Source organism: Xiphias gladius, chromosome 15 (assembly GCF_016859285.1).
Source record: "Xiphias gladius isolate SHS-SW01 ecotype Sanya breed wild chromosome 15, ASM1685928v1, whole genome shotgun sequence".
Classification (NCBI taxonomy): Eukaryota; Metazoa; Chordata; class Actinopteri; order Istiophoriformes; family Xiphiidae; genus Xiphias; species Xiphias gladius.
In genome coordinates, this window is record NC_053414.1 from 939,585 (window position 1) to 960,403 (window position 20,819).

The window sequence follows — 20,819 nt, forward strand, 5'->3', positions numbered from 1 at the left end:
AAGTAGAAGAAATGAAAATAAATCCCTGTGTTGTGGCTGTAACCGAGCTCCCCTCTCATATTATATTATCGCCTACACACTGCTCTAATGATTGTTAATGAGTGAAACTACAATGTAAGAATATAATCTGTGTCATGTAATGTCAAGAGGCGACTGTTCTCTTTTTGATCTTCATTTATACGATATGAAGAAAGTTGTATTACCCAGTACTGTACCCAGTAGGTACCAGGTATTTAAATAATGTCTCTGTTCTTGTTTCTATAAATGCTGCCTCATCCACTGAGTTATCATCTCACAAAACCTCCTTATCATCAGAGTTTCATTGTTTCATGATACAGCAAACACTTCATTTCTGCTGCTTTTTTCTTCGGTACATAGAATCTAGACTGGATCATAAGAAACCAGTGAAGTTTAACAGTGTGTGACTCCCTCTAGTGGATGTTGTGGAGTATTCTGTTGTCTTTGCTCCAAAGGTTTTTGTACAGAGTTCTGGTGTTTCCTGTCACTGTGGGCTGCAGAGCACAGTAGTACACAGCAGAGTCAGTCACTGCAGCAGAGGAGATCTGCAGATCCATTTGTCTTTTATCCTCACTCACTTTAACAGACAGTCCAGGGACTGGATCCTTTAATGGTTTTCCTGTCCCTGTGTGAGAGATGAGGAACTCTGGTGGTTTTCCTGGATATTGTCGATACCAGAAGAAATTATCACTGGCAGTTGCTTCTTTGGAGTATGTGTAGGACAGAGTAACGGTGCTGCCTTCTGAACTGAACTCTTCATTGTTGACTGGAGTCAGATCCTGAGAGTTGATGCCTAAAGGAAAAATAACTGTTACTTGATGATGTAAAAGTCTCAGTGAACAGTTCACATTCAGATGTTATGAACTTTTGTTGTGCTGTATTATCTAACATACCTGTTAGAGTGGAGAGAAACAGCAGAGAAAATCCAGAATAATACAATGACAGCATGTTGAATACAGGTAATGTTTCTGGTTTGTGTATTGAACTCTGCTGAATCTGGAAGTTCCTCTCTCTTCTATAGGTCAGTAACAGCTCAGCTCCTCCCTGAATCTCTCCGTCTCCTCTTAGATCTGTATTTTCACTTCTCTCTGTTACACTTCCTCCTGGTTAACAGACTGGTAGCAGCATTTTTTTCAAGGTTTTGGTGATTTCTTTATAGTGGGATTTACAAGACGGTAGTGGGATTTATTTAAATGATAGATCACCTTTTCAGATTATTTTCTATCATCACTGCAACTTAAGTCAGCTGATAATGAACCACATGAATTATTATTTCCAGACTACGAATTTAGCATCAGAAGTCAGCTGAGTAACATTTAATTTCGAGTGGTTTAATAATATCAGGGGTGAGTAAAAGGGTGTGGTGGAAATTCTGTCAACACGCTGGACACAGACTCAAACAAAGCACAGACACTGACAGATTTGAATATTAATGTGATTATTATTGATCAGTAATAGGGTAATAAGTCGCCAAAAAAAAAAACCCGTCTTCCCGAACAGAGAGGAAAACTAATCTGTTATAGTTTTCTAGAGAACAAAGAAACTCATTCTGGTTGGTCAGTACATATCAACGTATACTTTCCATCCAATGGTCAATTTTTCCAAACATACATTCACATGCATATGTATAGGAAATAGGAAACCATGAGCCCAACAACTCAACTTGATTAATCAACACTAGTCCAGTACAGTGTTACCATCTTTGGTCATGAAGAGACTGAGGCCTTGCTCTTCTGTTTACATTACATGTAATATGTTGTAAGCTATGTAATATGTTGGAGCTGAATCTGGGTTTAAGGGTATACATCAAACCATTTCAAAACAATCAAAAATAAACATGCTTATCATATTTAGTTAAGGCACTAGCATTTTAAAGTCTATAATCAAGGCCTAGCATATAATCATAGAGTAATACACTTCAGTATACATTCAAAACATAACAAAGTGAAAATGTCTTTAATACATACATAGTAAAAATATTTCATCACTGTTATACTCCGGTTTCATCAACCAATATACTTTGTGCATCTGGATCCAGGTAGAGTTTCAACTGCTGGAGATAGTTTTCATCATCAGTGTCCTTACATTTAGCACCATATTGTATTGCTACAGCAGTCAATGAAGTGTTAATGAGCTTACAGATCATAGCTTTAGCACAACTCAAAAGACACATAACAACAGCATGGTTCCAATAAAAGGCTAAATTAACTGCAGTATGTTCTTCCAAGGCAACATTGGAGATTGATAACCCCCTCATAGGTGCTAGTGAGCATATCAGCACGGCCAACACCACCAACTCCAGTTTGGCCATTTCCATCTCACTACATCAATGCCTTCTTACAGTGGGACGCATGTATCCAAGTTGTTCTCTCCTTGACTTTCACCGCTGTGGGTGTGGTGAGCAGAACCTGGTATGGGCCTCTCCAACGCGGGGAATGCCAATGGCGCCTCCTCAGGTCCTTCACCAATATCCACTCCAATGGCTGGAACGGATGGGTCGTCTGACCTTTCCCCAGGGGCGATGGCAGGGCCGCCTTCACCTGAGCAGAAATAGAAGATACAATGTGGTTGAACTGCTTTCAATAAGCTACTATGGCTTCATCGACAAAAATCTGACCTGTATGTGCTCCCTGCTTCAGATTTTGGCCTATAGCCATAACTCTGCCTCTTAGGACTTCAAGTGATGACAAACCTATGGTAGAATGATGTCTTCCCTCATATACATTAGCACCACGGGAGACCATAGACCCAATCTAATTGCGTCTCTTCCATCATCTTTGTGAGCCTGTTTTTCAGCAGTCCATTTGCTCCATTTGCTCCATTTACAGTACCTCCACTCTCTGGGTGGTAGGTGCAATGTCGTTTCAAATCAATACCTGCTCTCTCTGCCAAAAACAAGTTTGTTTTATTGTTTATTAAAATGGGGACCATTATCTGATGACAATTTTCTGGAGTCCCCACCTTGAAATGAAATTCTGTAGCAAATGTTTAGCAGTTGATTTTGCATCTGCATGTTTACAGGGAAAGGCTTCAACCCACTTAGAGAACAAATCCACGACAACTAGACAATATTTATATCCTCTAGCTGGAGTGAGTTCAGTGAAATAGATCTTGAGATGTTGAAAGGGGCTGCTAGGTGTAGGAAATGCTGAGCGTGTCGTGTTGAGTTTCTTACATGTGTTATGTTGAGCATACACCAAACACCTCTTACAGGAGTTCTCCGCCACCGTGCCAAACCAAATTGAATCCAAGTTTTGAGCAATGAAATCAATCATACCTCCCTTTGAAATACGGTCTAGCCCATGTTAGAGCTCAGCCATGTAGGGAAAAAGTTGCTTGGGTAAACAAGGTTTATCTCTTGGGCCCCTCCAAACACTTTCTGGGTCACAACGACCATGTTTCCTCCATGCAGACTTCTCCGCAGGGTTTGCCATGGACTTGATGTCTTTGAGGGACATGTGCGGATCAAAGAAATCAGACGGAATTGCTTCAGATTTAGCAACAGAATCAGCAAAAGCATTTCCTCTAGAGACAGCATCTACACCCCTACCATGTGCCTGGCTCTTAATAAGAGCCACCTGAGATGGAAGTAAGATGGCCTCAAGAAGGTAGTTGACAAGGTGATGATGCTGAATCGATGTACCCTACGATGTAAAGAATCCACTGTTTTTCCATAGGGTCCCCAAAATCATGAACCACCCCAAAAGCATAACGACTATCAGTATAGATAGTAGCAGATTTTCCAGTTGCAAGAATACATACCCTTGTCAAAGCAAAAAGTTCAGTTCTGCCTGGGCAGAAAGGTGGATTGGAAGCCTTGCAGATTTCATTACGTCATGATCCATAACAATGGCATAGCCAACAGCTCCGGTTCCATCTACCCCTCTAGCCGATCCATCCACATAACAGATCAGGTCCAGCTAAGAAAGGGGTGTGGTAGAAAGATCCTTTCTGGGAGTCACTGCTTCAGTGAGTACTGCCGGACAGTCATGCGGTTCCCCATCTTCCTCAGTTGGAAGAAGAGTGGCAGGATTCAAACCATTACACCTTTGCAGGGTGATGTGTGGCAAGTTCAGGATATTGTAGTAATGAAGAGTGGAAGCGGGGGTAAAATGAGTTGTTTTGGCGTGAGAAAGGATGGCAGCTACAGCATGTGGAACCAAGACAGTCAGCGGTCTATAAGCTACCAAGGAAGACGAAACCTTCACTGCCGCTGCAGCCGCAGCCACTGCTCTAGAACAAGGTGGAAGACCTCTCGCAACAGGCGAAAGTCTTTGAGAGTAGTAAGCTACCGGCCCGAACTTGTCAGCGTGTTTCTGGAGCAAGACAGTGCTGTAGAATCCATTGTTTTCATCACCTGCTAAAGTAAAATCTTTTGACATATCAGGAATGCCTAAAGTCAGAGCAGAAGCCAACGCTTCCTTCAGTTTCACAAAGGAGCCAGTATCATCAGGAGTCCAAGTTAGAGTCACGTGCAGTCAGGCCATTCGCATGCCCCATGTCAGAAAGTGGTTGAGCCAATTTAGCATAACCAGCGATCCACTGTCTACAGTAGCCTGTACATGCTAAAAAGGACAGCACCTGCTTTTTTGTCACAGGTTTTGGCCTTGACAACACCTCTTGGATTCTGTCTTCGCCAATTGTTGGTTTGTTTTGTGAGATCTCATGTCCTAGGTAGTCTACTTGTTGTTTCTCCAATTGGAGTTTTTCTAGCGATGCTTTTTGCCCCTTTGTAGCCACATATTTCAATAGGGCATTTGTATCGGCGATACAATTTTCTACAGATGTACAACACACCAGAAGATCATCAACGTACTGAGTCACTTTACTCCCTCTAGGGAGTACAAAACCTGCCAAATTTCCCTCAAAGCGATTGATTAAATCGTTGGCGATTGCTAATAGCCTTGTGGACACGAAGTCCACTCGTACTTTTTACCTTTAAAGGTAAGGGTGAACCAGTATTGTGATTCTGGTTCACCTGGAATGCTAAAAAATGCATTAGCCAAATCTATCACAGTGAATCACTTTGCATCACCAGGAACAGAAGACAAAATTGTGGCTGGATTCGGTACAACCGGTGCTCGAGCAGACAAAGCCTCATTTACAGCACGCAAAGCATGAACAGGTCGCCAGGATTTGCCATCAGCTTTTTTAATTGGAAGAAGTGTAGTGTTACATGGAGGGGTTGGGGCTGGAACAATAATTTTATCCCTTAGGAGTTGCTCAATGATGGGAGTCATGCCCTCTTCTGCATCAGGCCTCAGGGGATGCTGTTGCTTTTTGGGCCTAAAATCCTCTAGACACAAAGAAACAAAGGCTTTTACACTTTCACACACACACTCATCATCCAGTTCAACAGCACACAAGCTTTTAAAAGGAGGCCTTCACACACACCCACCCCAGACTGTCTGTCACATACACAGAGGTGAAAAAGAAATATTCCCCGAAAATTCGGATACAGTTAAAATATCACTTACCCAAGAGAAATCATACACTCATTTAATCAAGCACTCATTTAATTCTGAGATGTTAGTGAGGACTAGCCCCTCCGGACAGAGAAAGAACCTGTTCTTTAAACGAGGGCTAGTGCCTCACCCTGATCAAGGAAGCTATGAGTGCCCAGACTCACTCAGCGCTTTTATCAAAAAGCTTTTCGAACTGATCCGGAGGCAACAGGAGACCTGTTCCTCTTCAGGCGAAATCCCACTCCGATCTCCCTGTTTTTGATGCACTTTTAAGGGCAAGAGACCATCTCTCCGCCAGGCAAATTTCTTCGGCGAAACTCCCTCTCCAAGCTTGGAGTCAAAACAAACAAAAATCTTCAATCCCAATCAGTGCAGGCGTTTAGACAAACATATGCAGTTTTAGAAACAGAAACGGTGACCGGCTGTAATTTCCACAAAAATTAACATGCCAATTTAGTTCCTATAATCCACCAAAAAGAAAAGCCCCTAACACCATTCTGCGACCTGAGAAAACGTCCTAGGCGTCTCAGAAAAGATTAGAGGGTTCTCAACCAGGTTTTTGTAAAGCTGCCCCGGCCGGGAAGGGGAGGTCATACCTCTCTGGACGCAGGCAGAGGGGCAGCTATCTCGGTGGGACCTTCAATAATGTGGTGGAAATTCTGTCAACACTCTGGACACAGGGTCAAATAAAGCACAGACACTGACAGATTTGAATATTAATGTGATTATTATTGATCAATAAAAGGAGACAGCAACTTACACAAGTCAGCAAAACACCCCTGTCTCCCTGAACAGAGAGCAAAACTAATCTGTTGTAGTTTTCTAGAAAGCAAAGAAACTCATTCTGGTTGGTCAGTACATAACATATACAGCTCTGGAAAAAATTGAGAGACCACTGCAAAATTATCACTTTCTCTGATTTCACTATTTATAGGTATGTGTTTGAGTTAAATGAACATTTTTGTTTTATTCTATAAACTACTGACAACATTTCTCCCAAATTCCAGATAAAAATATTGTCCTCTAGAGCATTCATTTGCAGAAAATGAAAAAATGGCAAATGGCCAAAATAACAAAAAAGATGCAGTGCTTTGGGACCTCAAATAATGCAAAGAAAACAAGTTCATATTCATTTTTCCACAACGCAATACTAATGTTTTAACTAAGGAAGAGTTCAGAAATCAATATTTGGTGGAATAACCCTGATTTTCAATCACAGCTTTCATACGTCTTGGCATGTTCTCCACCAGTCTTTCACATTGCTGTTGGGTGACTTTGTGCCACTCCTGGTGCAAAAATTCAAGCAGCTCAGCTTTGTTTAATGGCTTGTGACCATTCATCTTCCTCTTGATCACATTCCAGAGGTTTTTCATGGGGTTCAGGTTTGGAGATTGGGCTGACCATGACAGGGTCTTGATCTGGTGGTCCTTCATCCACACCTTGATTGACCTAGCTGTGTGGCATGGAGCGTTGTCCTGCTGGAAAAAAAACAATCCTCAGAGTTGGGGAACATTGTCAGAGCAGGAGGAGGCAAGTTTTCTTCCAGGATAACCTTGTACGTGGCTTGATTCCTGCGTCCTTCGCAAAGAAGCATCTGCCTGATTCCAGCCTTGCTGAAGCACCCCCAGATCATCACCGATCCTCCACCAAATTTCACAGTGGGTGCGAGACACTGTGGCTTGTAGGCCTCTCCAGGTCTCCGTCTCACCTTTAGACGACCAAGTGTTGGGCAAAGCTGAAAATTGGACTCATCAGAGAAGATAACCTTACTCCAGTCCTCTATGGTCCAATCCTTATGGCCTTTTGCAAACCTCAGCTTGGCTCTTCTTTGCTTCTCAGTGATGAAGGACTTTTTTCTAGCTTTACACGACTTGAGCCCTGCCCCAGGAGCCTGTTTCGAACCGTTCTCGCCGTGCACTTCACCCCAGCTGCCATTTGCCATTATTTTTGTAGGTCACTTGATGTCATCCTACGGTTGCTGAGGTACTGATCACCTAATCAGTACCTCAACTCAACCGTGTGGTACACCACCAGACGTTACAAACAGAGCGGACAGAAAAACTCTTATACCAAAGTTGAGAAATTAAATCAATCAAGATGTGAAGCTGTGAAGCTCCAACCAGTTTATGAAGAAGCTTGATTCAAATTGTGTGATCTGTCACTTGTGGAGTTCAAACTGAGAAGGATCAGTTGATTTTACATATTATTGCTTCAAACAACCACAAATTCCACATAGCGTGTGTCCAAAGATTTTCAGGTATTCACCTGACATTCTTATCCAGAACAGCTCCTGAGAAGCTTGAACGTCTGTTTTGTATTAACACAGAAACAGTTTGTCTCTTCCTGCATTAGTCATAGTTTGGTTCCTCTCTAAATCTGTTTCTTCATGAACTCATAGCTCAACAAAAGGGAGCTAATTGGTCTTAATCTTTTACTCACTGATAAAAGTGAAAACTTTAACCATGGGATGTGATTCCAAGTCAATAGGTTTGCATGGCAGCAGATAGATTACATGTTCATTTAAGTCCTTGGAAATCCATAACATTGTGTTTCATTAGTGTGAAAAAAATGTAATCCACTGTCATGGAGGAAGAAACGATGGCTGTATTTCCAGTGCACAACAGTTTTTTGTGAAACATCTATATAGGATTACAATTTTTCTCCGATTTACAATTTTCAGCGTCTTTCTACTGGTTCCAAAAATTCATTGTTGCACTTTGATCCCCAGAAACATCTTTATTCAGCTGATACTTTTATCCAAAAAAGTTCATAACATGGAGCTTGAACATGTAAACATGTGAATCTGTTTTTTATTGTTAAAGTTTGCTACTTTTCTTTAACGCTGTCACTTTTATTCCTCTGGAACTCTTTTCCTGTCTTTACTCACAGCTCCAACAAATGGTGTGTTTTTACTGCTCTAATATTGATATTGATCAAACTACATAATTTATTCAGGTAATAAAAAGCCAATATCTTAACACAAATTAACTACTGATGGTTTTTTCTTACCTTTACATACATACATTTACAATAAATAGTGATACAAATAGAAAGTCTAACAGTAAATTCGGCACACTATTATGTATGGTAACCACATTGTTTAGATATTAAAAGAATTTTACTCAACTATATTGTTTTCATTGTTTGAGTTTAATTGTTGTTTTAATCATATTTGTTCAGTTGGGCAGTATCACAAAGAAATAAACCTAGAAAAATGAATCTGAGGTTCGTTACAAGTCAGAGGATCTGCTGTTACACTTAGTTATGATGACTCATTGATTAAATGTATAATATCCCACAAAACCTCAGTCTGTTAGAGTTTGTGTCCTATGAAACAAAACTTTCCCCCATTCTAAGCCTTTGTCTTTAATTCTTCATTTTCTGGAGGAAGGGGGGATCTGCAGAAACTTCACCTGAATGAATCTGTAGAGAAACAACTGTCTGAAGAGTCAAAAAGTTTCAAAAACTTCTTCTGTTTAATCACCAGCACAAAGAATCTAGACTGGATCATAAGAAACCAGTGAAGTTTAACAGTGTGTGACTCCCTCTAGGGGATGTTGTTGAGTATTCTGTTGTCTTTGCTCCAAAGGTTTTTGTACAGAGTTCTGGTGTTTCCTGATGTTTTTAAAAATAATATGATGCAAAGGAATCATGTTAATAGAAAATGAGAGGACCCAGGATTGTACCCTGTGTTACCCCACAAGAAATCACATCCTGAGAAAATAACAGAGAAACTTCTTTTAGAAAGATGAGAATTAAATCCATTGACACAGTCCTCCCATAAAAGACAACCATATAAGTCGTCTGTGCAGCAGCTTATTATGACCTATAGTTGTGTTTTATCGATAGGCGACCTCTTGTGGTGGTACTAATTATAATTGGAGCAGAAGAGGAAGTCAGCTGACGCTGCATAAAGAGTGACAAAGTCCACATAGGGAAGAGGTTTAGGTGTAAGGATGGGTCCACAATCTTAACTGCGTGGTTATTATTGTGACCATGATGACAAAGGTGCGGTACACCTGCCGCTGCAGGAACACTCTTTAATGAGACGCTGCTATGGTTCAAAAGGGGACCAAAAACCTATATGGTCGCTTTGGCTTGAGGACTTGTTAAATCCATCAAAACAAGAGGAAGCTGCTGATGTGATCTATCAGCAGCTTTGATCTATGAAATATTTAATGTGACCGTACACATATAAAGATGACCTAAATATGATTATTTCAATTGTCAAATATTAGTATTTTTCAATTGTTTATTCATATTTAAAATTGTTTTTCATTTCAGCAGTTGTGAATATGTTAGAAATTCACAAAAATATTCTCCCTACACAGATGAATTTGAGCTCTATTAGATGTCAGAGTATTAACTATTATACTCAGTTATTAATAATAAGCCACAAAACATTATTATCATCAGAGTTTATATCGTATGAAACAAATTTTTTATCTTTAATTCTTCATTTTCTGTTGTTTTTATCACCAGTACATAGAATCTAGACTGGATCATAAGAAACCAGTGAAGTTTAACAGTGTGTGTCTCCCTCTAGTGGAGGTTGTGGAGTATTCTGTTGTCTTTGCTCCAAAGGTTTTTGTACAGAGTTCTGGTGTTTCCTGTCACTGTGGGCTGCACAGCACAGTAGTACACAGAAGAGTCAGACAGCTGAAGCTTCTGGATCTTCAGAGGAAATGATGTCTTGTTGAGTTCAGCATTAAATCTGTCTTTTGGGAACTCTTCAGCATTTTGTACTGTTTTTGAGAAACATTTCAACATGAACTTTGGGAAGTCATTTGCTTCTTGTTTGTACCAGAACAGATTGGGTCCCGGGTAACTGGTCTCAAATGTACAACCGAGTGTAACTGTCTCTCCTTCAGTAGCAATGACATCTCCTGTTGGCTGGATCACTCTGTCTTCTCCTTTACACTCTGGGGAAGAACAGAACATGCAGAGGAAGAGACGAATCAGTGAAGATGATTGATTAAAGGAGAACAATCAGTGGTTTAAACAGTTACCTGCCCAGAGAGTCAGACACACAAAGTGCTTTTACAAGGTTACAAATGTCGGCAGAAATGATCTGCTCTGATTTTCTGTATAATAAACATTAAAAGCACTGACTCTACAGCTCAGTAACATGTTGAAGTGTTTTCAGAGGAAACGTTTTGTTCTTTCCATCTTACCAAAGAAAAGAGCAGCGAGAATAATCCACAGCCAATGTTCCATCTCTACAACAAGGTTTAAATCAGCAGGAGAAACTAGCTGATGTTCAACATTCAGTCTGAGAATTGTTCTCTTCACAGCAGCAGTTATTATTGACAGAATGGTTGAACGCAGTGCAGCAGTAGTGCACCGCCTCCTGGATAATGTCGCCCTCTAGTGGAGGTAAAAAGCTGCGTTCCACCGTGGAAAAAAGGCTTCCAGCAGCTTGTCAGTGTGTCAGCTTGTGTTTTTGTACAGAGACTGTGGGTTTGCTGTCACTGTGGGCTTCACAGCAGAGTCAGTCACTGCAGCAGAGGAGATGTTCATGTTGATTTGGTTTTTCTCCACTTTAATCTTCAGTCCAGGGACTGAAGCAGTTCCCACTGTTCCTCAAGCAGAGTGAGAGATGAGGAACTCTGGTGGTTTTTCTAGATATTGTCGATACCAGAAGAAGTAAGCAGCAGCAGCTTTGGAGTATGTGTAGGACAGAGTAACAGTGCTGCCTTCTGAACTGAACTCTTCATTGTTGACTGGAGTCAGATCTTCACAGCTGACGCCTAAAGGAAGAGATGACTCTGTAACTTTATGATCAAACAGTTAAATCAGTGGAACTCTGTCAATGTTAAATATCTCACCTACATCTTATTGTGACCAGAAACAAAGTCACAAACAGACTGTAGGTTGTGGCGATCAGCCAAATTATAACCACTGATGGGTTTATATTAATGACTGCACCATGTAAAAATGCTATTCTGGAAACAATAGTTGTAATGATGACTTGAAAGTCTTGTAATTTTTGCTGTTTGTGTTTGTCTGGCACAGTTATAAGACTAAATTATAGATTGCATTATTATGTCAACATAATAATCAGTGTGAGGATTTTGGCCAAGGCCTGAGTCACGTTGATAATGGGTTTTTATTCACCCACCTCCACACCCCACCAGTCCTGTCAACCAGTGATATGGCTCTGATTTACCTGCTTTCAGAGTGTCCAGCCCCGTTACCTTCCTTTATGATAAGACACACAAATCAGTGTGGCGACAGGCTCAGATGTCGGCCTCGGCTAGTAGCGGGAGTTTGGTGTGCAGAATCATACGGTTGAAACTTCTCAACAAAACCGTCAGAGAAGTCTGACGGATGATCATGGGACAAAGGCATGTTTTTCAGCTGGAGGTCCGAAACTAGGAGAACTAACAAGAATGGAGAAACCCAATGAGCTGACGAAAGCTGTGGTGGGACGGCACAACTGTGCTGTGAATGGACCAGAGTGGGGAGATTCTGATAGAGCTCATAGTAATGACATTATGGAGGTAAGCCAAGGTAGTGAGGAGTAAATAACTTTGCTGGGGCCAGTGCAAAGAAAATCAGGAGCAGTGGAGGGTATGGGAGAGGAATAGAGGAGAGAGCTGAGGAAGTTTGGTGAGGAGAGAGGAATTTCTTCCATGAGTCGGGTGAAATTGACAACTGTATCAAGAAACCAGATTGGGGATATACACATGGCTACGTTTTTGAAAGATGGAACTTTGTTGATTGTTGGCACAAGTGGAGAAGAGAGAGCAGGCTGACAGCATGAGAGAAATAGAGCTGTTTAAAGTGGCAAGTGCAAGCTGTATTGAAAGAGCGAGTGAGTGGAGTAAGGGAGTGATTTGGTGGGGGCCAGTCGGAGTCACGACGGAGGAAGTTAAATCAAACTTGGAGGAATTCTGAAAGGTCCTTGGGGGTTGCAGGTAACTCTAGAAGGAGTGAGGGAAGATAGTGAGTTTGTTGTGCTGGATTTTGAGGAGCAAGTCCTCCCAAAGAAAGTGACTCTAAGCTTCTTGAGTTACAGCGTAAGGGAGTACGTACCAAAGCCAATGAGCTGTTACAAATGTCAAAGGTTCCGTCATACAGCCATGAAATGTAAAAGCAGAAGAGGATGTACCAGATGTGGTGAAGATCATGAGTATGGGCAATGTAATCTGGAACAACCAAAATGTTGTAATTGTGGTGGCAATCACAGTGTGGCTTATAGGGGATGTGAAGTGATGAAAAGGGAAATGGGAATACAGCAGGTAAGAGCTCACAGAAAGGTCACATATGCAGAGGCTGTGAAGATGGTGAGTCAGAGGAGGAACTGAAGAAAGAAACAGAGCAGGAAAACAACCCACACAAGATTCTGACCAGGCAAATGAGGGAAGAGTGCCAGTCACTTTCATAGCAGGAGTAGTAAATGCTACAATGGAAGTTAAAGCCAAAACGGAGAGAGTACAGTTAGTCGTGAAGGCGGCAGGTCATCGTCTAGATATCAGCGGGCTGAGATGGAAGGAGGTGAGGAACGATCTCGGAATTCAACCAAGCCAGCAGCAATCACGGGTTGGAGAGTACTAATAATGGTCCTCCTGCTACAATGGAATGCTAGAAGTTTGTCGGATCACGGACAGGTATTAAAAGAGGATGTAGATGATTTATCCAGTAAACCAGATGTCATTTGTGCACAGGAAACACTTGGTAAGTCTGCCCCAGGCATTTGCGATGTGTTAAGCCTGCGTTCGAACCACATGCGGGTGTTTATCCCCGTGACCCTGGCAAAGTATCTTCGCTCCTCTCACCATTTCCAGGGAACTGCCAGGGATGTGACAACTAAACATCTCCGGAGACCCGACAACGGCGTATAAAAGACTCACCACCATAAGTGTGAATCTATGGAAGCCTGGTGACTGTTTGTTCTTTTTTTTTGTCCTTCTTGACTGAGACTTTGGGGTTTTGTGGATTTTTTTGTGAGTGAACTGAACTGAACTGTCTTTGGAAAAACTTACTTGTTTTGACTTTTGTTTGTGGGATGCCAGGAAATCCCGAAGTGGATATTTGTGTTATTTAATGAACTGAACAGAACATTTGGAACTGGACTTGAGTATGAAGAATTTTGTGTTTTAGGCTGGACCACAACAGTGGGGCCAGCCGTATAAACGCAAATGTCCGTGACCGACTGAGTGAGTGATAAAGTTACAACACTGGTCGGCCATCGAGTGTTGGATCTTTCCCCTTGTTTCTATTTCTTTCAAATGAATTAGCACAAAGAGTTTCTGTTGACTAATCAGGGGGGGTTACAGGCAGCGTTGCCAACTGAGCACCTTTGTCGCTAGATTTACAGACTTTTCTCACCCATTTAGTGACTTTTCTTCACAAAAGCACCAGGCGATAAATCTAACAACTTTCTGGACAAACCTTAGCTACTTTCCGTAGAAGACGTCGTGGTTATGAAACCAGGATTTTAGCAGCAGAGCAGCAGCTTGGAAGTGACTGCTGGTTAACATGTCGTCTTAATGGGCCACGTTTCAGTCACTGTTTCATACTTGTTCTGTCGTCTAACAACAGAAACAGAAAAACATGTAAATGAGAACGGCTTCATTGGGAATTCAGCTGCATTAAATGACTGTATATTTGAGCACAGACAGTAGGAGAGAAGTAAACAGATAAAGGAGTGTCCAGCTATATACTAGGTTTTGACCTGGTCTTTTTCTTTCTTCCCTTTGCTGTAATATAACTTTCAAAATTGAACAGCTGTTGTGGTTGAGTTTATCTAACTTGAGTGTTTCCTCAATCCAATCAATGATATATTTTTTTGTGTTGTGAAACATAACCAGGGATCATGTGTGTACCAAACACATCTATCCTTTGAGGGCTTTGATATTAACTCTTAGCATCTTAAAGATGAAGAGAATCTGTCTGTGTTTTGGATCAAACACTCGTGTCTTTTCTCTATTTGAGTCCCAGTTTTGCTCCTCTCTTAATCCATTGTTCATTCCTCTCACAACTCTGACAAACAGGGTGTTTGTCTCTGTTCTGGTGGCTTTATCGACAACATGACATCACTTACATCAAGTAAGAAGTAGCTGATGAGGCAGCACTGATTTACAAATGACACTACATAAGAAGGTCCCTACTGGGTCAGACCTTTAATCAGATAATTTGCCACTATTCATTGACACATGGCAGCCAAATTAATTACATCTGAAAATCTTAAGTCACACAGTATTATTCACATCATTACATTTGTGTCACATCTGGGGACTAATCAAATCATGAGAAGACTTTACAAAAATAAATCACCTACCAGGTTGAATCTGAGCTCCAGAGAGGAAGATTATTTGCACGTCAGATTCTCCATCCTGTAATTTCATGGTTCACTGTCACTCGCTCAGCTGTGAATTTTTTCTTCTGTAAATCATTTCACGGGCCGGGCTTGCGTTAGCAAAGTTTCAACTTCCAGAATGGATCCGATATATTCTACAGATCCTAAGTGAGGACCTGGACATCATGCCTTTTTTACAGAACGGACATTTGAATCATTTATTCCTTAAGGATAAAACAGCAGTGGAGAGAAAGGGGACACCCTTGGTAGAAGCGTCTCAGCTGTTAGCTTGGTTGTCAGAGGATTTGCTGTGTGATAGTCTCTCATTTCTATAAACAACACCTCATTTTATACAGATGCCATCGAACAGGACTTCATTATCAACCTTTTGTGAGACGTGATTTGAAAACACTTCAGATCTGCTACTAATATCTTCCAAGTCATTACCTAGTTATACACTTAAGGTATATTTTTAGTTTTATTCTTAAATGAGACGACCTCCTTTGAAAAACATCACATCAAAGATATTTTTCTCTGCATTCAACTGTTATTTATTAAAGGACTCCTTACTTTTAATTTTGGCTTGTCTTCTTAAAAATTTTAAACATATAACATTTGAACCAGAATTTAAGTGTGTTGGCATGGTTACCAAAGCAGTTGCTCCATTTCTAAAGCTTTTCATCACGATCCTGCCTGAGAGTAAAGTGAATCTCGACTGGGTCATAAGAAACCATTGAAGTTTAACAGTGTGTGACTCCCTTCAAAATTCCTGAACCATTTGACCAGTTGGTTTTACGTTTTCTACAGATGTTGTTCTACAAGGTTTTCGTGTTAAACTATCCTGTCTAGTGTATCTTGTTACATGAACTTTATTTCAAAAAAGTTTTTCCCACTAAATCTCGTTAGTGTGAGGTCTTCAGATCAACTGTGTCACCATTGTTTTCTGTGAGGCTCCTTCATTATTGCTGGACGAACCCATCATGTATTTGGGGCTGTAATTAATACCTGTGGAGTCTGATTTTAAAAAAAAAGCTGGTTTAGTCTATGAGCCGTATTATGGTATACCAATCCAGCAGTCTCTCCAATGCACTCCCAATGTAATTTTCCATTAGCAGTACTTCATTAGTGAATATTCCTGGTAACGTCCTGGTTGAAAACCAATCCACTTGTTCTGAGGTTGGTGCAGTGGTGCAGCTCATGTCGTGTTTATGTTGATCGGGCGGCGCAGAACAACTTTGGTTCTCATTTTGGTCTAAAACCGCGTCTACATTTCCCCCGGCTCAGACGACTTCTTCATGCAAACACAGGGTTTTACCAGTGGTGTTGTCAATATTTCACTGATTTCAATCAGGGAATTTGCAGAAGACAGGTCACCTGTTGAGTCTGTGTTGCTCATACAAACACTGGAATGAGTCTTTCTTCCAACCTCTTCTCAAAGCACTGCACTGCACCAGGTTTGTGCTTCCTCCACTGGTCTCCAACACAGTAAAAAATAGCTGGTCTCACCCAGGTGTGCCAGGAGATCGGACTTGTGCCTTCGTCCAGTTTCAGAAAAAAGCCAAGACCTGTTTTGTTGCTGCCAGTGTTTTCATCTCAGTGTCCCTCGCATGTTTACTACCACTGGGGGCAGCGAAGAGGCACAATTTCAAAACCTGCTCTTAGTGTCTTGAACCCGTGTTTTCCTTCAGACAGTGGCCCCACAACTTTAGTGTAGTCGCCGCTGTCGATTGAGCTGACACGTGTCCTGTTTTACAGCTGGAACGTTTACCTAAAATATTAAAGGTGCTGATGATTCTGAACCTGCCACTGCCCTTGTTTTTTTTTCTCAACGTAAAAATACCACATGAAGTGAAAAGACTGAGTATTCAGACACAATCAGACTTTTCATATTTGAGTTTTTTTCTTTTGGATCAGAAATGAAAGACTGTACTTTGATTAAAAGGGGAAATCTGGAACTTGTCATTTTCCACAGCAGCGTCAGGTCGACAGAAAAGACGGTGGAGTTTTTGTGAAAGCTGCTATTTGTTTAAATTCTGCCACTTTTACTCTTCAGCTGATGAACTGTGGTTCTGCTGCGTGTTTGCTCTGGATTTTCATGCCTGAACATATAAACGATCATAAACCCAGAGTTGATTTCTCAGTGTTGTCAATCTGAAGTTATTTATTTGTTTATTTTCTTGTTGTTTTTCCTGGTGTCTCGTGTTTGAAGCACCATCCAGTTGGTTCTTCATTGATGTTGATTTGCTGCTCATGTGAATCCTACCACAGTGTTTCACTAGCAGCTGTCACCACAGTGACTCTGAGAAAAAAGGAATTAGCAGAGTCCATCTGATATGAAGCTGTGGGTTGAATACCACTTCCCTCCTCTTTGAAGAGTAGTCAGATATCTGTGTTCAGGTTTTTGTACAGCCTCTTCTACACTTTGTATCACTGTGTCTCTAGAGCACAGTAGTAGAGGGCTGTGTCTGCCAGGGTTAGTCTGTTTATGGTCAGTTCAGTTGATGTATCTGTTGTTTGGGATTCGTATCGATTGTTAGGAATATATTCCTGATCTCTCCCTGATTTTGCTTCTTTCCAGAGTATAAACTGAGGTGCCTGAAGGTCAGAATGATGTCTGTACCAGTGAAGATAAACATAATCACTGGTTGTCTCATAGACACAACTGAGTTTGACAGATTCTCCTTCTCCTCCACTGACTTCATCTTCTTCAGGAGAGATTGTGTCTCCAGCTATTAGTCCTGGAAAAAGTAGAGAAAATGAAGCCATGAGACTGACATTGTCCATGAGGCTGAGAGGAGAAGACAGTGGAAAATGTCACTGTACAGTTTTACTCTGTGGACAGAAACAACTCAACTGTAGCTGAGATCATAACTGGATTATACAAAACTTCATGACAAAGACAGATTATGGTGCGTTTCCGACCATGAAGTTTTGTAAAATGGCGACAGGATATCAGGTTAATACATCAGGTTAAATGAGACACTCATTTGTTCCTAAACTCACCTATGAAGTGAGATAAAATCAAAAAGAGGTCAAGCAACATGTCTTTGGAGTTGTTGAAGCCAAACAGATGAACAATGTTCTTCCACTGCAGTAGAATGAAAAAACTAAACAGCCTCTCTGCTGCACAGCCCTTCTCCTCAACATCAAGCTGATTGAGCTTCTAGTTCCTCAAACATTTCTGCTCTGGAGACAGAAATGATCTCATTGGTTGAGGTGGACTCCAGTGGGCGGGGCCAGAGATAAACCTTTTTAGAGATTCTCTTCCTCCCAAAGTTCAGTTCAGACAGGTTATTTCAGCATCCAGAGCAGCTCTCTTGACTTTTCCTCATTCCACATCGTACAGTGAAGTAGAAGACATGAAAATAAATCCCTGTGTACTAATGATTGTTAATGAGTGTAACTACAATGTAAGAATATAATCTGTGTCATGTAATGTCAAGAGGCGACTGTTCTCTTTTTGATCTTCATTTATACGATATGAAGAAAGTTTTATTACCCAGTACTGTACCCAGTAGGTACCAGGTATTTAAATAATGTCTCTGTTCTTGTTTCTATAAATGCTGCCTCATCCACTGAGTTATCATCTCACAAAAACTCATTATCATCAGAGTTTCATTGTTTCATGATACAGCAAACACTTCATTTCTCTGCTGCTTTTTTCTTCAGTACATAGAATCTAGACTGGATCATAAGAAACCAGTGAAGTTTAACGGTGTGTGACTCCCTCTAGTGGATGTTGTGGAGTATTCTGTTGTCTTTGCTCCAAAGGTTTTTGTACAGAGTTCTGGTGTTTCCTGTCACTGTGGGCTGCAGAGCACAGTAGTACACAGCAGAGTCAGTCACTGCAGCAGAGGAGATCTGCAGATCCATTTGTCTTTTATCCTCACTCACTTTAACAGACAGTCCAGGGACCTGAACCTTTAATGTGTTTCCTGTCCCTGTGTGAGAGATGAGGAACTCTGGTGGTTTTCCTGGATATTGTCGATACCAGAAGAAATAATCACTGTAAGTTGCTTCTTTGGAGTATGTGTAGGACAGAGTAACAGTGCTGCCTTCTGAACTGAACTCTTCATTGTTGACTGGAGTCAGATCTTCACAGTTGATGCCTGAAGTTAAAATAACTGTTATTTGATGATGTAAAAGTCTCAGTGAACAGTTCACATTCAGATGTTATGAACTTTTGTTGTGTTGCATAATCTAACATACCTGTTAGAGTGGAGAGAACCAGTAGAGAAAATCCAGAATAATGCAATGACAGCATGTTGAACACAGGTAATGTTTCTGGTTTGTGTATAGAACTCTGCTGAATCTGGAAGTTCCTCTCTCTTCTATAGGTCAGTAACAGCTCAGCTCCTCCCTGAATCTTCGTGTCTCTCATAGATCTTTATTTTCCTGTTAACAGACTGGTAGCAGCAGGTTGTTTCAGCTGTAGAAATAAAAGGATGTCAGATTCTGATTCACTCAGCTGAGAGAAGTTTGGCAACACCAGCTCTCACCTTTTCATAAAGAGGCTAAAATAAAAGTCCTGCTGCCAACATAACAGGTTCTTAATGGAAGGTACAAATATTTCATATAATGTTTATGTTTTATGAGAAATTTCACCCAACAGTAACATCAAATAGAAAATGAGAGGATCTAGGACTCAACTGTGTGGTACACCACCAGAAGTTACAACCAGAGCGGACAGAGAAACTCTTATTCAACAGGTGATAATTAAATCAATCAAGATGTGAGGCTGTGATTCCAACCAGTTTATGAAGAAGCTTGATTAAATTGTGTGATCTGTCAAATGTGGAGTTCAAACTGAGAAGGATCACTTGATTTTACATATTATTGCTTCAAACAACCACAAATTCCACAACGATTTTCAGGTATTCAGCTGACATTCTTATCCAGAACAGCTCCTGAGAAGCTTGAACGTCTGTTTTGTATTAACACAGAAACAGTTTGTCTCTTCCTGCATTAGTCATAGTTTGGTTCCTCTCTAAATCTGTTTAATCATCATCGTTCAACCATCTTTAACAGACAGTGTCTGAAGGATCATTTATGAATCATTATATACCTTAATAGTTGGTCACTATGTAATGGTAAAGAAATACCGCACCACACTCTTTTCCAATTAACAGTCTGACCATTACGTAACATTATTTTTATTGATCTACGTTACAGAGACTTTAACCACAGTGGCAAGAAAAAGTAAGTGAAACCTTTGGAATGACCTGGTTTTCTGCATTACTGGTCATAAAATGTGATCTGAGCTTCATCTAAGTCACGGGTATTGACAAATGCAACATGCTTAAGTTAATAATACACAAACAGTTACAATCGTTCATGTCGTGTCCCATTAAACATTTAGTTCTGGTGGAAAAAGTCAGTGAACCCTTGGATTTAATAACTGCTGGAACCTCAACAAGCTCTTCCAGTAGCTGCGGATCAGATCTGCAGAGCGTTCAGGAGGAACGTTGGACCGTTTGAATTCATTCTGTAGTAGATCTAATTTGATGTTTAGAGTCATTCTCCTGCTGCGTCTCCCAACTTCTACTGAGCTTCAACTAGCGTACAGCCACCCTGGCATTATCCTGTAAGATGCCTTGATAAACCTGGGAATTCATTTTACCCTCGACGATGGTGAGTCTTCCAGGTCCAGAGGCAGAGAAAGCCCCCAATCACGATGATCCCTCCCCCGTACTTCACCGCTGGGATGATGTTTTCATGTTGGTATGCAGAGCCTTTCTTACACCATGCATAGTGCTGGGTGTTCTTCCCAAACAATTAAACCTTGGTTCAGTCCCCAAAACATTTTCCCAGCAGTGTTGTGCAGTGTCGAGCTGCTGTTTGGTAAACTTCAGGTGTGCAGTGATGTTTTTGTGGGAGAGCAGCTTCGCCCGTGGTGCCCTGCCCTGGACACTGTGCTCCATGATCTGCGTATGAAAGACTCACGAACAGAGATGTCAACCCACTTCATGATTCCTGTAAGCATTTAGCTGTTACTCTGGGCCTCTTTTTTTACCTCATTGATTGATCATTCT

General features: G+C 41.0%; 1 gene segment (V, D, J or C); it reads right to left on the reverse strand.

Moving 5' to 3' along the window:
- Positions 1 to 515: 515 nt before the first annotated feature.
- LOC120800107 lies at positions 516 to 19,181 on the reverse strand (the record flags this gene model as incomplete). The annotated part of the segment is given in 2 exon segments: positions 516 to 811; positions 18,997 to 19,181. Coding segments are annotated over 2 exon segments (468 nt in total), but the record flags the coding sequence as incomplete, so codon positions are not given.
- Between the last annotated feature and the right edge of the window lie 1,638 nt (positions 19,182 to 20,819).